Source organism: Aulonocara sp. 'chitande type north' Nkhata Bay, linkage group LG23, assembly GCF_057382095.1.
Source record: "Aulonocara sp. 'chitande type north' Nkhata Bay isolate Kocher_YH1m ecotype deep benthic linkage group LG23, A_spYH_male_GT1.1, whole genome shotgun sequence".
Taxonomy (NCBI): Eukaryota; Metazoa; Chordata; class Actinopteri; order Cichliformes; family Cichlidae; genus Aulonocara; species Aulonocara sp. 'chitande type north' Nkhata Bay.
Window position 1 is genome coordinate 10,578,843 of NC_141365.1, and position 16,587 is coordinate 10,595,429.

Genomic DNA, 16,587 nt, shown 5'->3' on the forward strand with positions numbered 1-16,587 from the left:
GGTCCTGATTTCAGAACTTTCTATGTGGAGATTGCAAACCCTCCCTGTTTTTACCCAGGTTTTCTTCAGGAACTCAAAAACAACATATAAAGTTGATGGCCTGGCACACTCTTACAAAAGAAGTTTCTAATATCAAAAGCTGCACGTGGTTGAAAAAGTAATTTCGATAACTCAAAACCAACTTTTTTATAAAGTTGGTTTTGAGATGCTGCGTTTTTGATGTAAAAAAGAAGAAAAAACAAACTTTTTGTTTTTTGGGTTTGTGTTTTTTCTTTGGTTGAGTATGGCGTGTCAAGCTATGAACTTTAATGTGCCTGTGGTTTCAGCCCTGTGTTACAGTGTGTTACAATCTGTCATTTTAACTTTAACCCTACTCACCAAGCCATTGCTTTGATTTAACCTGCTGTGCTTATTGAATAGACTGCAGGTGAACACACTATCGCTGCTATTCTTTGATAAACCAAAGAGTCTAAAATAAGTGAGACGTGACTAGAAAGAAAGATGCCCGCACCAAAGAGAATATGTTAATCATAGTAATAGAGAAAAAACCATTTCAAATCCACCCTTTAATTCAGCGTCTGTATTGCTTTCAGGGAGGCTCCATGTCAGTGCTGCCAAGGAAGCATTTCCCTTTCCGTGCATTCCAGTTCCTCTAGTGAACTAGCGCAGACAAGATTTTTCATCACTTTATGAATGGCTCACAACAGACAGACAGGGCACACAGGTGTCATTTTTCAGGGATTAAGTGGTATCAGGTTTTTCTAAAATTATTTCCCCTTACACCACTCCCACCACCCGTGCTCGTTTTCTTTCTTCATCCCCTCCATCTTCACCTCGTCTCCCTGCGGCCTGAGGCACCGAGGAACCTCTTTGAAAAGCTGGTGCATGTAATAAAATAAAGCAGACCCACAATTAACTCTCTATAAAAAGCCTGTCTTTTTGGGCCTCTCAGAAATAAACCCAGAGTCTCCATTCCTTCAGAGCTCTTAATGTCGAAGATATTTATAGCAAATATCTATTTGCAGGTCATTTGAGGCTTTCTAGATTTTCCGTTCTTAAAATGTCTCAACTTCTAAATGCGCACTGGTTTCCTTCCAGAAGTACTTATCACTGCTTAGTCTGCTGTTTTGTGAGAATGTGAACATTGTAATAGTGGCACATTTTCCATGTGGGCCAGAGGCAGCAGAGCAGGTGTTGGGTTTCTCTGCAAAGAGAAACATGTCTTCTCCGAGTCCAGTTTATTCCCGTGACAAAGCATGCAGGTGACCAGTCTCCCCCAGACAAACAAAGATTAACTAAGCTGTTTTCATACTCCCAATAAACACGAACATGCGGATAACAATCAAATTCCTCCAACAAAAACAGGCACGACGTGAGCATTCATGCATTCACTCAAATGTAATGTCTTCTGTGTTTTTCCCCTCCTGTAGGTGAGCGGCCTGCCCACTCCTGACCTCATCTGGCAGTTGAACGGACAGACCATCCGCCCTGATTCTGCCCATAAGATGCTGGTGAGAGAAAACGGCGTGCACTCGCTGGTCATCGAACCTGTGACCAGCCGCGACGCAGGCATCTACACCTGCATCGCCAGCAACAGAGCCGGCCAGAACTCTTTCAACCTGGAACTCATCGTTGCAGGTAAACAGAACGATCAGCACGAACAGAGACTTTTTTTTTTTTTAATGGGGTGGCATTTGAGGGACTCATGGGAAAGCAGACCGTTCTAGGGTTAATAACGTCTAAATTAGAAACTACCTGGAAACTAACTTTAACTGTGAATGGCTTCCATAAACATCCAGCAGGAGATGTTGCTGTCCTGGTTCATTAGTGCATCTAAGTAACACCTTCTCTCTCCTTAGCCAAAGAGATGCACAAGGCCCCTTCATTCATCGAGAAACTGCAGAACACGAGCGTTGCAGAGGGTCATCCTGTGCGACTGGAGTGCCGTGTGACGGGGGTTCCCTATCCGCAGATCTTCTGGAAGAGGGAGAATGAGTCTTTCACTCACAACACAGACAGAATCAGGTAAACAGGAATAAGTAAACCAAACTGGTTTGGTGACTTTGCCCTAAAATGAGATTTAGAAAGCATTTTCCCCAGTAAGTTATACAAGCCCTAAACATGTGCACAGTTATGGTTTCAATAACATTTCAATCCAGAGGACTAGGATCACGCCATCACAGCACCAACACATGCAATGACAATTCATATTATAGATACAGTACGCCAAGAAAAACAATATTTAAATATTACCTTATTTCATGTAAGTGTCATGTCTCTGACATCTGATGTATATCAGTTATCTGATGTATGTCAATGCTCTTTCTCTTCTTTCCCAGCATGCACCAGGACAACTGTGGCTACCTATGTATGATCATCCAGCCAGCCTTGAAAGAAGATGCCGGCTGGTACACCGTGTCAGCCAAGAATGACGCCGGCATCGTATCCAGCACCGCTCGGCTTGATGTCCACAGTAAGTCTAAGCTATCACACACTTCTCCCTGAATCCAGCATTTTCCTTTATACAAACTATTTAAATACTTCTATTCCTTCTTTAGCTCAATGGCAGCAGCCTAACCTCCCAAAGCCAAAAAAGGTGCGTCCCTCCACCAGCCGCTACGCAGCACTGACGGAGAGAGGTCTGGATGTGAAGGCGGCCTTCTTCCCCGACTCCAGCCCAGTGCAGCCCGGAGGCCTGGTGGAAAGCGACGACCTGTAGAGACGAGTCAGAGGTGTGAGGATTACCCAGAAAAGCCAGAAAGCTGCCTGTGATCCGGGCACTCCTAACGAGGAGAGGCAGAGTATATTCTTGTCCACCACCAATGAACTGCAGATACTGAATTTAAGCTTGGGTGGGCAAAGTGAGAAAGGTGTTGCCATGTTTCTTTGTTCTAAATAGGATGACACAACACTAATGTATTACAGAATTCATCAAGTTGTTTCCCCAAGTTTCATTTTATTAACTGGATCTGGAAGTGATTGAGGTGTTTACCACAAGAAAAGACTGTTCAGTGTATGCCTGACTCTGTTTTACCCTTTAAAGTGCCTTTTTCTTTCTGTAAAGATACAAAAAAATGAAACCAAATCACTATGCATGTTCAAGTGGTGCCATTTGCAATTCACCAACTAATACTGTATTTATAAGTAGCAATCACACGAGCTGAGGAAACGAGACTGAATGATTCAAAGCATCGTAGCTTGGACGAAGGAGATCACCCACTTTTATTGTGAGGGCTTATGTAGCACAGTGCAGATAGTTAAAGCATCATACAATCTGCGCTTTTAGGTTGTAGATCAGATACTGGACAAGGCCGGACCTTAAAAACGGTGTTTTTTGTTGTTGTTTTGTTTTGGGGGGGCAGAAGACATTTAACGTTTGGTTAAAAGGATGTGTATGTGCAGCAGACCTTAAGGAAAGTTGGTTTTAACAAGAGAAAATGGGAGTAAAAGCAAGTCAGTGGAGGGATGTGAAGTGTAATACTGAAAAACTAAAATGATGGTGGGTTATTTAGGTGATTACTTTTTCTTCTTCTTTGATTTTCTTTTCTTTCTTTTTTTTGAAGTGTGAATTGAAACGTTCTCACTTAAGAGAGGGTGCTGTGAAGGGTTTCAGTGTTTTTCGTCACACACATCACAGATTGTCCATTTTATTTTTGTATGGAAAAAAAAAATGCTATTTACTTTCCAAAGCAATCTTAACATAAATTATATTTGCAACCTTCAGTTCACCGATAAAACAATCCTGTCTATCATGAAGCTTTATAAATATATTTACTGCCTTAAATCACTTAATGCAAACACAGTTTCTTTGCATGTTTTTTTGGACACTTGTACAGTGCCAAGTAACTTTTACTAGGATGCATTTAAAAAAAACAAAAACAAAACTGCTTCTTTCCTTCAGTATTCATGGGTAATAAAAACTCTCAACATTAAGAAATCAACAGCAAAGCATATTTATATCTACGATTTGTCTCCTTGTGGGCATCTTTTTTCTGAGCTTCGGTCAGCTGACACTTTGTGTTTGCACATTTCTATGCCAATCAATGCCTGTATATGGATTGTTCTCCTGATACTATTTTAGGTTATAAAATGTTAATAAAAAAATCAAACTCTTCAGGCACAGTGTGAATGTTTTTGTGGACTGGTAGGCTTCTCTAAAACAATAAAAGAATGCCAAAAGGCATATTATCGGTCACAGGAAATGCCACTTGTGCTAAATACGTTAAAAAGCTATAAAGTCAAGCAGTGATTTGGCACAGTGATTCCCAATAAGGGGTACATGTACTGTGCAAAAGTCTCAAGCCACCCCTCAGTTCTTTTTACTTTGCTTCTTTGGAGCCAGACCTTCCTGCAATTTTTTTAAAGTGGTCTTGAGCAATAGCTCGCCAGGATTTCTGGGGAACTACTGCTCAAGTTTGTGTTGTAGATAAAGTACAACATGTTCATTCAAGCGTCGTGCCTTAATCTACTCACTCTATTAGTGATTTTTGTCCTTATCTGGAAAGTTTCACTGATTTCAGCAGCAAAATTAAACTATTTTATATACTTTGTGTCACTGCGACTCTCGTGTGGCCTGATATTATTATTCATGTTAATCGGTTCTGTTCACACCTGGTATAAGCATGCTATTGTTCAACCCAACCCTTGCTGTAAAACCTCAAATCTAACCTGGATTTATCCTTACCTGGAAAGTTATAGCTAGGGATAAGCCCAGGTGACCTTAATTGCCAAAGATTTTAGAAAAGATTGTAGCTGAGAAGCCTTTTAGGAAATGCATAACACTTTTTATAAATTTTAGTTATAATTTTATAAATTACATTTGACTGAAAGTGCCCTTCTTAGGGTTACAAATGACATTTTGATGGGTCCAGATGCTGGGAATTACACTGTTCTGCTTTTGATACTGCGTCACTGTTACACAGTCACATTAAACAGGTTACATCAAGTAGTGGGTGTGTCTGGATCAGCGTTAGGCTGGTTTAAATCTTACCTTGCAGACTTACCCGTTCTGTCTGTATTAATCATTTCCTGTCAGAAAAGGCTGCCTTGTCCTGTCTAGAGCAGCTGTTCCAGATGGTGTCATCACCCAAAACCTTGGGTCTCTAAGCTCCTCTCTTAACTGATCGTCAGGAAATGTGAGCACTTTTATAAAAGCAGGAGTTTTGTGTGTTGCTGGTCTGGAGCATTCAGGTTTTAACACAAAACCAAGGTTTCTGGAGTGAACATCACAGCAAACATCAGATGATGCAAAAAAAGTAAATATATAGTAACCTAAAAAATAAATAGTGACCTAAAAGTAGACCAGATTCAGTTTAAAATGAGTTTAAATAGACTTGAAAAATGGCTGTTGAGTCCATCTACCTGGCTGGCTGCTCCGTTTAGAAAGACATACAACACTTAGAGGAGAAATGCACACAACAGCCCCCCACACACTGTAGCTCATTTAAAGTCCAGGTTTTGATAACAGCTTTGCAAATCTCATCAGTGAGCATGACAGTCACCTCTAGCCCCACACATCCACAGTACAGGTCCAGAGCTGTAACTAGACACTCAAAACATTCCCAGCACTAAAAATACCCCCCTACCTCCACCGCTACCTTTAATTCCCTCCAGCTGCAGCCCCAAATGCCTCCTCGCTCTATAGGCCGCGCCAGAGGTGGGCTTGGGGGGCGCAGGCAGGAGGCTGTGGAGGGCAACATGTGGCGGCTGTGAGGGGGTCTCCCAGGGGGACGTGGGGAACAAAACATGAGCGTAAGGATCAGTGGCATGCAAGCGGGCGGGTGCTTTACAGTCATGGAAAAAGACCAACAGCGTTAAATTCACTGATCAAATTTAGGACCCCAGGGCACGGAGGTCTGGACTAGGCCAGACACTCTGGAGTCAGCAGCGTTAGTCATGACTGACTCTCAAAGGCCACGCCCACTGTGGCTGAACAGAGTGACTCAGCAGAAGAAAGTAAATGAGTTTTAACAACATACATTATGTTTGCTTTAATCTGAAGGCTTTTGCAGTAGCAATACATCTGATACGAGTAATAAACACACATCTCACAATCCAGCAGCTTACCAGGTATCACTTTTAACTTAGTTTGGGCAGAGCTCTAGATTTAACTTAAGATGTAAGGCTTTAAGTTCAAAAGTTTTTCTTTTTGTTATCAGTCATAAATTTCTCAATCGACAGTGACACTTAATGCCTAAAATAAGACACTGAATATTCAAAACAGTAGCTCCGGAGGAAGCTGTTACTCCCTACATGGCCAGCTGCAGCCCTCCGTCCACCACCAGCGTTTCTCCTGTAATGTAGCGGGACTCCAGGAGGAAGAGGACGGCCCGGGCTACCTCCTCCGGCTCTCCAAATCTCCCCAGAGGGATGGAGCGCTCTAAAGCCTCCTCTCTCATCCCTGCAGTCATGTCAGTGTGTATAAAACCTACCAAAAGATGGGGAAAAAAACAGCAATGAGATGACAGAGGCTGACACAAGCAGTGCTTTGTACTAATTACCAATCACTAATCTAAGGATCTAATCTTTGCTGCAAGTTGCATTGGAGCAGAGAGTGTCAAGTGGCAGGGATGAAAGTGAGGCCACGGTTCTTAGGAATATAAGGCAGCTGGAGGAAAGTTAGGGATGAGTTGCTGCCTTACGTGGAGAAGCTCAAGTATCTCATAGTCTTGCTCATGAGTGGGAGAAGTAAACAAGAGATTTGTGTTTGTTTTACAGTACTGCGTTTGTGTCTGTTTGCATGAGTGACTGTATATAAACTCATTGGTTTGGTATTAGGTATTTGTCCACACAGTCTACTCAAAGAGATACACAACCACTTGCGCGCAGTCCTCCAAGGAACCAACAACACGTACCTCGATATGAATGACACTACGCGTAAATTGAACGCTGACCGGTTAAAGGGCTCAGTGTGGTTCTCTGATAGCAGTGGATTGTAGCAGATATTGAGAAGACAGAGAGAAAAGTGAAAGAATCAGAAGCATATTCTGTACCTGGAGCCAGGAGGTTAACCCTGATATTACGTGAAGCAACTTCTTTAGCCAAGGAGCGAGTGAAACCCTCTAGACCAGCTTTACTGGCACTGTAGACACACTGGCCAGAGTTCCCTTTCAGGCCCACAACAGAGCCTGCAGACATGACCAGAGAAATCCATTAAGATGACTTGATTCCACATTTAATATAAATCACAATCAAATTACCTGACTCCCAGCGTGCTGGATGAAGAATTTGTTACTCTGTCTGTATAATTTCATAGATTTTCTTTACAAAGAAATATAAACACTGTAAACCTTGAGGTAGAAATCACATTAATATTATTATAGCCGTGCTTGTGGTTTCAGATTCTGGTTGGATTTTCTTACAGGATGCAGTCAATCCGGTGCTTCTTAAGAGCTGCAGTCCCAGGTGTCGGTGGCATTCGAGATTTCAACAAAGCCCTTCTAGGAGCAAGTCTTACCATCTTGAAACAGCTTGAGCCGTTACTTAGGTATATTCAAGTTACTTTTAATTTCAGTTGTCCCTGTGACGAGTGCAGTGTATACTTTCCTTTAGTCTGCAACATCAGAGACCAATAAACTGACCAGGAAGGCTGACTCTGAGAGGAAGTCCCTCAACAAACTTTTATCCATTGTGGATAATCCCGACCACCCTCTGCACCACTTACTGAACAGGCAGCAGAGAACTTCCACTAACAGACTGATTTAGGTAATCTCTTCCTCATGCAGTAATGTTTATAACTCCACACATCTGTTTAGCAGAGAATCATCTGTTCTTTCACCTCACAGCTTTTTTTCCCCAAGCCTGCACCGTTTACTACACTTTCCCCAATACTGAGACTAATATCATCTACCATTAACTAAACTTGTTGTTTTCTGTTACATTTAGTATTTTATTATATTCTATACTCACTTATTCGTTATCCTGTAAATTATGTAGGTTGTTTTTAGCCTCTCAAACCGCTTTTTTCAACAAATACATATTATTTTCTGTATTTAATGTACCAACAAAAGAAAGAAAAAAAGAAAACAGCTGGAACACTAGAAACTCAAACTTTACCACCTACTTGTGCCACCATCTTTTCTCTGGGAGGTTTCTATTCAGGATTCTTTTAGTAACCTCTCTCTCTCACTCATAATGTATCTGATTACAGTTCATGAGGAAAAAGAAACGTAAAACCATACATCCACAAGCTTGTTGCGTGAATTCAAAGAAATTGTCAGTATCTGATTTTATTTGGACTAAAATGAGCACAAAATTACGGTGGCCCTGAGAGGCCAAACGGACTGCAACTTAAGAAAACACCAGCAATAAGAAAAACGCTGCAAAAGCACACAAAACACAATGGCAATAGGAGAAACGACAACAGAAATAGGAAAAAACTGATTTCCAAAAGCACAAGGGAAGTGTTTCTGGGGAGACAATAACCCAACGGACAAGTTGCACGAACCCAAAACATGCTTGGTGTGTTTTATCATGATTCATATAATACTGATGATGGATTTTTAGGCGAATAGTTAGGCTAACACACTTACCTCTCATCTTTTCTTTCCTCACAAAACCGATAGATCCTCCACTTCTTTTAAGTGTCTCCCAGCGCAATTCTTAGCATATTTTGGTCCCTGCAACATTGGGTTATTGTCTCCCCAGAAACAATTCCCTTGTGCTTTTGGAAATCAGTTTTTTCCTATTTCTGTTGTCTTTTTCCTATTTCTGTTTTGCTTTTTCCTATTTCCATTGTGTTTTGTGTGCTTTTGCAGCGTTTTTCTTATTGCTGGTGTTTTCTTAAGTTGCAATCCGTTTGGCCTCTCAGGGCCACCGTACAAAATAATATCCTCCTTAAAGGGTACACTGACTTGAATCTATAAAAGTAGTAACACAGCCATCTAGTGGTTAAATTGAAGACGCACCACTAATGTGAATCATCAAGTACCTATATTAACAATAGCTGCTCCTTGGCTGTGCAGCATGCTGCGCAGCGCTGCCCTGCAGGTCAACATGGAGCCCAGCAGGTTGGTGTGAAGCAGAGCCACCATGTCCTCTGGTTTGGTCCTCAGTAGCAGACCATCCCTGTGCAAACAGACAACAGCAACTTGCAGGGGTTCAGCATTTACATGCGTCTAAATATGTCTGCAAATGCAGCTGAGAATCAGTAGAGGTGTCAACTTCAGTGCTTGCTCACCTGTTGATACCAGCTGCGTTCACGAGATAGGAGATGTTTCCACAGGTCTTCTGGATCATTTCAAATGTTTTCTGCACCTCCTGTTCTTTAGAGATGTCACAGCTAAAAGCAATGTGCTCATCTAGAGAAGACACACATCAGATCTACTGTCGGCATCACTGCAGTATGTTTATAAAGGTCCTCTAAGTCTACACTGAACCTTGTATTTAATTAAAAATGGGCGTAGCTTCTGAGTGCTTTAAACCTGCAGTCTTTCTAATGGCCAGCAGGGGGCGACTCCTCTGGTTGAAAGTCTGACTGTATAGTTGCCGTGAGAAAACTACCATATCTTCTAACTTGGTTTATGACCTCAGTAAACTATTTACTGATGAGTTTATGTTCTCAAGCTCTCATTTCAAGCCTTGCCAAATACAAAACAGTGTTGTCTTTGTAAAATATGTTCGACGTTATAGTCACAAAGGATTATACAAAGGTTAATGGTTTATGACATAGGTGTCAAACTCTGGCCCGCGGGCCAAATTTGGCCCGCAGCCTAATTACATTTGGCCCGCGAAGCCATACCAAATTACTATAAGGGCTGGCCTACTGGTATTATACAGCTAATATATATTGTTTAGTATTAAGCTTTGCTTGTTCCATATTCAGTTTTTCAGCAAAACGTGTTTGAGTCCATAAGAAAAGATTCATTCTTATATATATCTGGAGGAATAAATATATTTCAATAAATATTAACGTTAGCCCGCGACTTTGTTCTAGTTTTGAATTTTGGCCCACTGTGTATTTGAGTTTGACACCCCTGGTTTATGATATTTAACATGTGACTGACTGACAAGTTACTAGAGTGCACAGAGTCTCTCTGTTTAGTCACATCTAGTTTCAAAGCCAAAAAACCCTCAGTGTGAGATATCATACCAATGTCACGTCCATCTTTTACTTACAGTTGATGGCAGTGTAGAGCTAGACTATTTAAAATAAATATCCCACCCATATTTATAAAGAAAGAAGGAGCTACATGCTTGTTTATTTATAATGTGTACTTGCAAAGACTAAATCAAAATGATACAGAGAAGTCTTTAATTTTATTATTTGTAATTTTGAATAAATCTACACAAGGAGGTTTTGATGCATATTTTTATTTACTCTGTTTGATCTGAACTGTATCTGTGACTCCATTTTCTTCTGCTTATCTAGTGGGTAAATGAAACTTCTTAAAACATCTCAATTATAAATACTCCCCACATTACAAAAATTACAAAAACTTAAACTAACTGTGAAATTCATTCTTTTTTTTCCTTCTCAAAATTTGGCTTTTCGGTGTTGTAAGTAAGAATGAAGACAACATATGCTGTTGTTCTCTGTTGTTTTTGCCAATTTCATAACAAATCTGCATTTTAAGCTTGAGTAAATTAAGCCATACTTTTGAAAATAAAAATTGGTAATTTTCCTTTAGAGGAGGGCCGTTGTGCAGAAAAAAGCACGCTAATGAAAAGCTCTAATAGCTCTGGCACATGTCTGTACACTTTACTCATTAACTCATTTATTAGTCCAAAATCCAGGGTAAGGTTTACGCCACAGCTACCTTAAATCAACACTATTGGTAATTACCAAAGTAATTTTTTATGTTTCTGTAATGGTTAATGCACCAGTTTGTGCAAGCTTGTTAATAAAAATAATATTTTTAATCCTAAAAAAAATTGCTATTTTACTAGCAGTGGTTGAATGTTCTGCTTGATTAATTTAGTTCTGAGAGAAGTCCAGTGTGCTGGTTATAATTTGGGTATTAAAACAACAATTCAGTTCAGTGAGTTCAGTAATTTAATTTGTTTTTCGCAGACTTCTAAAATACTTGTGCTTTCTTTTTATATCCGGTGATCTAATAATTTTGTTAAGCACTGTATTACACACAGCACAGCATTATACCTCCATGCAGAGATGCCACAGTTGCCTGGGCGACGTCTTTGTTCCTGGAGACGACGGCTACCCTGCAGCCTCTTTCTGCCAGCAGGCAGGACACTGCTTTCCCAATGCCTCTGGAACCCCCACACACTACTGCCAGTCTGGACATGATGACCTGCAGGAGAGGCAACAGCTCAATTACAGCTACAGAACAGCATCCGGACTATCTCAGATGAAACACAGGAGAGACATGCCTGCTTCCCTTTATGATCTTCATAAGTCGATGGTGTAGTCTGATTATTGAATGGAAGCTACACAGCATAAACACACAGCATTTTTATCCCTTGTTCCATATTTCAATCGGCTCTGCAGGCACTTTTTTCTAAAGTCTGGCTGAAGAAAGTAGGGAACGCTTTTATTATAGTCAAGTGCAGGTTAAACTCTGTATGGGGAAAGTCAGTGTCAGATGGACACTACCACAAATGAAGTGACAGTAAATTAGAAAAATTGTTATTTTTTGTCAGTTATTATTCAGTGTTACACAAATACAAATATGATGTGTCCCATGTGTGTTACATATAAACAATCTTTTGTTGAGATCTGGTCACCCTAGTATATAAGCATAATGTATTTATATGACAACTTATATGTGTAATAATAACACCCTGTTTGCTTTAACAAAGTTTTCTTTTGGTTTAGGACTGAAACACTGGGATTACTGGGATTTTTGTCTTTTGAGTCAACACACATCAGTCTGAATGTATTTTAGATGCTGAAGAAACACTGCGATAGCAAACAGAAAAACAGGCTTTGACAGCTCTATCTATACTACGGACAGATTGATTAACCATCACTGTTAATAAGGGAGAGAGGCAAAGGTGGTAGGGTTTGGACATGTGCAGAGGAGGGATGGCCGGTGCTCACATATCACACTTGTTCTTCTTAAGTTGTAGATAAACAGGTACCGGCTAATTTATAAAGGGCTACCTTTAGAGACCTTGTCACTGAGGCTACGCGATTATACTTTAAAACCAATTTTTTTTAGCTCCTAAAATTTGGAGCAGTCTTCTTCGGCCATCATCGGGTTGTTTGAATGTGCGATTTGTTTTAAAAACTCATTTTATAGTATAGTATATATTTTCCTTTAATCTTTCCCCCATTATTTTGGCACAGAGTTTATATCTATTTAAGTGCACGGAAGCGCGCGTGCTGGGATGAATACGTGACGGTAAGGTTGGTTGTTTGTCTGTATGGGTCTAGGCAAGTAAACACAGCCAAGATTATAAAACATGACACCCTGCCTTAACATGTGGGACAAAATGCTCTGCAGCACAACACAAAGTAGGACACCGGGTCACTTCAGTGAGGCTAAGAGTCACAGTCGCTGTCCGGTAAATAGTAGCCGTATTTAGCTTTAAATGTCATCGTACAGTTACGTTTATGCAGCGATATGATACTTACCTCGTTTTTCTGAGTCTAACACCCCGTTTGAGAAACACTGTTACAAATGTAACAAATGTTATTTACTGAACAAATAAAGAATACCAGAGGAGCGGGTAGTCATGGGCGCCGCCATGTTTTTTGTTGTTATTGTGCTGGTCGTTGTTGGTCGGTAGAGGGCGCTGTGGTAACGCTGGATTGGCTGAACTGAACCAGCACTGCTTTGATTGATTGGTGATTTTTTTAACCTTTACCCAGCCACTGTAGTTCCACCCTACACTGTCCACTGTACGTTACACCGTGTGTACACTGACCCACTTTGCCATCTGACATTTGCTGTGCTTGTTTTGCTATATTTAGTCTGACCGTTTTATTCGTTTTTGTTGATCTATTTTACTTTAAAGAATCACTTTATTGTAATATATTCAAAAGCTTCTGACATAGTTTTATTATATATTTTTAAAAATATTTTTATTTATCTAGCTTATTTACTTCCCTTGATTTAGCTGTTAGAGTGCTTGTTATCTCAGTAAGCTGTTTTATTTTGTTACATCCTAGCTACTTTTTTAAAATGGGCTTTTTTGTTAGAAATTATATTTATTGTTTTAACTGATGTAGCACAGGAACTTCAACGTTTTTCAAATAAATACAGCATACCTCATCTTTATCTTACTGCCAGTGAAATAACACTGTGATTTCTATTTGCAGCCATTCATTTTTCCACATTGTTCCCTTGTGGAAATATATCTCATGAAGAAAAGCAAATCTGTCATCAGTGCACACAAAAAAAAGAAAAAAGGAAAAAAAATGAATCATGTTGAGACCGGTTGGGTGGCCTTGGCCCACACCTGGACAGTTCATCAGTCTGAGACTTATTCTGCCAGATTGATTTGCTGAAGCAAAATCACATTCATCACCTGTGCCAGAGTGGATATGTAGCCCTGAGCGCTGTGAATCATACACAGTATAAAAGGAACAAAATGCAAACACTACAAACAGTTTGATTTCTCTAAATGTGGTGACTCTAAGCCTGTCAACCGAGAGTTCATTAGGTGTGCTTGTGCATCAGAGAGACACTAGACTGAATTTCTTTTCAGAGAAAGAAAACACTTTATTTATTTAGTTCCTGGAACTATTTTGCCTGATCATTGGGTTATTTTTAAATGCTGTCACATTTTCTTCATGCCCTACAAAAACACACGTTTACTTTTCTGGTATAATTGCACAGAAAATCTATTCCAAGAAGCCAAGCACATAACTCCTGCCCGTTTCCTCGGGCACTGTTAAAAAGTTCAAGGAGGACTTGATTCCTTTTGCTGCAGTCAATTGAATCAGCTCACACGCCTTGTGCTTAAACGTTATCAAGAATTGTTGACCTTGGGGCCTTAATTCTTTAACTCTACACAGCACTCCTAACTCTGAATATTTTACCTGGGCTGTGCATACATAGCTTTGCCTATATTTACACACAGTCCCTACCCAACCTGTAACTCACAGTCCTGTCAACCTGAAATATTCCTGCAACAGATTTAGCACATGTGCATAATCTACTAAAGCACAACAACCCAAGTGGACAGATGATATAACACAACCTAGAATTACAAACAATGATTAAAGTGTAAATGTTCCTTACAAAACACTTTTTCCCCCTTATTCCTCCTCACTATAGTCTCATACTTATATATTGGAGTAACTTATTTCCATGGAAACCCATCCTCTGCAGGGAGCTGTGTGCAACACAATGACCTCTCTGGGTGCTTGTCAGTTCCTGTCAACATTTCCCAGCTGAACACTCTGGGAAGGCTCACCTCTCTTTACTCTGCTGTAAGTCATGGGAGACACTGCTTGGCAGTAACAACCGTTTATTAGCAGATACTATAATGAGCACCCAAATAGATTTAATTTGAAGCACCCAGCTCTTTGCTGTTGTTGTTATGCAGCTTAGTTTGTATTGCACTTGTTACTGTTCTTTTCTTTATTTCATGACTCCTCCTTGCCCTCCTCCTCCACCACCACACCACCAGGCTTTCAGAGCGTTAGTTCAGTCTGAGACACGGCTGAAAAAAAGAGCCTTTGATCACCAAGAAATACGCCACTGTTTCTGAAACACTTTGGTTTCAATTAATCAGATAAGCCACTTCTAATATAAAGTGGAACAAATGAAAGATGCTTTAATACTCAATAAATAATCCTGGTAAATATTTCTGAATATGATTACTCTAGAGTGTCAGCTTCTGAACTGAAATACAAAGCTACTGGATAAAAAGCAGTTTTTGGCCTTAAAACTGCCATTCTCTATAAAGGCCACCAGGGGGCATTATCTGTAGTTGTAAAAAGTTAAGGTGCTGACATCAGTAATTATCTTAATGAGAGGTTTATGGACTTAGTCAGGCATTTTGGCTTATAATGAATAAAATATGTTAATTTTGTAAATGTTAGTTATTTTAAAAGTCAGAAAGGTCATCGGCTAACAGCTTTCACCAGACGTTAGCTAAAGAACATGTACCCTATGTTTGACAGTCAGACGGACCCTCACTCATCACACCTGGTTTCATCTCTAGGCTTCAAAATAGGACTTCACAAACCAGCAGGTGGCTTCACTGTGACTATATTCATGTTTTATACCGTCTATGGTGAAGAGTGACAGAAAGGGAAGTGTAGAAGTTCTCATGACAATGTGACAGGCCTGGGCTAAAAGAGGCTCAGTTTTTATTTTCAATAAGTTACACTTTTCAGTTTTATTTGAAGCTGCTGTACTCAATAGCTATCTGTTAGACTTCACCTCTGCTAACTTCAGTCACTGAATTGGGCCTCTCCACTGTGGTTTGCTGTGTGATGCAGCTTGCCTGAGAAGTTCTCCACCTTGAGGTGAGTCAAATTCTAGTCTTTAACTAGGAGGCACCTGGGTCTGTACTCTCACTACTTGTCCAAATATAGACACATGTGGCTCCTAAAGGTAACACTATGGCAGCCAGAATGCTAACACTGTGGCTTTGAAATGCCAGTTTATGTCAAGGTGGCCATCTTTTTTATACAGTTGATGGACAAAGATCTCTCTTCCTGGCAATAATCAGTGTGTGTTTACAGTACTGTGGAGACGTCTTCTGTCACCACTTATTTCTTTATGTTTTGCTTCCAAGAAGTCACACTTAAGTTCTGCAGGCTTTCTGAAGATCTGGCAAAGTTTTTTTGTTTTTGGACATTGGCTCCTTTTTCTGCTTCTTTTTAGTCGAGTCCTTCTACCGGACAGTATTCAGAAGAGTTTTCGTTTGTTAAGCCACTTAACACTGACCTATGACTCATTCAGCCATAAAAAATAAATATTTAGGACAAAAAGTAGTAATAGCAGGCCTAAAGAAAATATCTACATCAGATGATTAATATCTTAAAGTGATGTCCTTAAGAAATAGTAAAACCAAATCCAGCAAAAGCTGGAGAGATGGATCTAGTCCTTCAGCCTCACCAGGAATGGTCTCAATGGAAAGGCCAAGATGTCATTCTTAAGGAAAATGCAGAGGAAGTCAAATTACACAAGAACCAGCCTGAAAATCAGTGCCAACAGGTCTCATGAAGTGAAGAATTCAAATTTTGAAAAGTGAAAACTGTGGAGGTTCTGCGCTGGTTTGGAACTGTATGTAACTATATCAGCCAGTGATCTTGGTGCTGTGGGTCGAAATTAAAGGAACTGCAAAATCAGAAAAATACCACTTGATTTTGAACCACTTTATAATGCAATCTGGAAAGTGTCTGATTGGTAAAAGCTTCATTTTTCAGGATGACAACGATCCCAACGATGCTAATGCAGTAAAATACCTGAAAATACCACACACGTCAGTCAGACTGGCCTCCCCAGAGCCCAGTCCTCGACATTAGTGAAACAGTGTGGGATCATGTAGATATAGAACAGAACAAAAGGCAGCCAACATCCAAAGAAGAGCTTTGAATGTCCTACAAGAATCCTACCCGACGACTACTTAAAGAAACTATAGGAAAGCTTAAAATTGTTCAGGCTGTGAAGAATGAAGGTGGTCACACCAAATATTGACCTTCAAGCTCATTACTAAAAACTCTGT

The 16,587-nt window shown here is 40.2% G+C and overlaps 2 protein-coding genes across 7 annotated transcripts in view; one reads left to right on the plus strand and one right to left on the minus strand.

Moving 5' to 3' along the window:
• The window catches only part of palld (palladin, cytoskeletal associated protein), a 67,546-nt gene extending 63,432 nt beyond the window's left edge, over positions 1–4,114 (plus strand). For all 6 annotated transcript variants that reach the window (XM_086284636.1, XM_086284639.1, XM_086284641.1 and 3 more), the window contains 4 exons: positions 1,431–1,638; positions 1,860–2,025; positions 2,340–2,473; positions 2,559–4,114. In XM_086284636.1, coding sequence (XP_086140762.1) covers positions 1,431–1,638; positions 1,860–2,025; positions 2,340–2,473; positions 2,559–2,719 — 669 coding nt within the window. In that variant the 3' untranslated portion in view covers positions 2,720–4,114. The remainder of the gene's footprint in view (positions 1–1,430; positions 1,639–1,859; positions 2,026–2,339; positions 2,474–2,558) is intronic.
• cbr4 (carbonyl reductase 4) lies at positions 566–12,690 on the minus strand. Its single transcript, XM_086284642.1, has 6 exons — positions 12,536–12,690; positions 11,099–11,249; positions 9,179–9,299; positions 8,930–9,066; positions 6,993–7,127; positions 566–6,427 (listed from the first exon to the last, which is right to left on the minus strand). Exons 2-6 carry the CDS (start codon positions 11,241–11,243, stop codon positions 6,249–6,251), a joined length of 717 nt encoding a protein of 238 aa, XP_086140768.1. The 5' UTR covers positions 11,244–11,249; positions 12,536–12,690; the 3' UTR covers positions 566–6,248.
• Between the last annotated feature and the right edge of the window lie 3,897 nt (positions 12,691–16,587).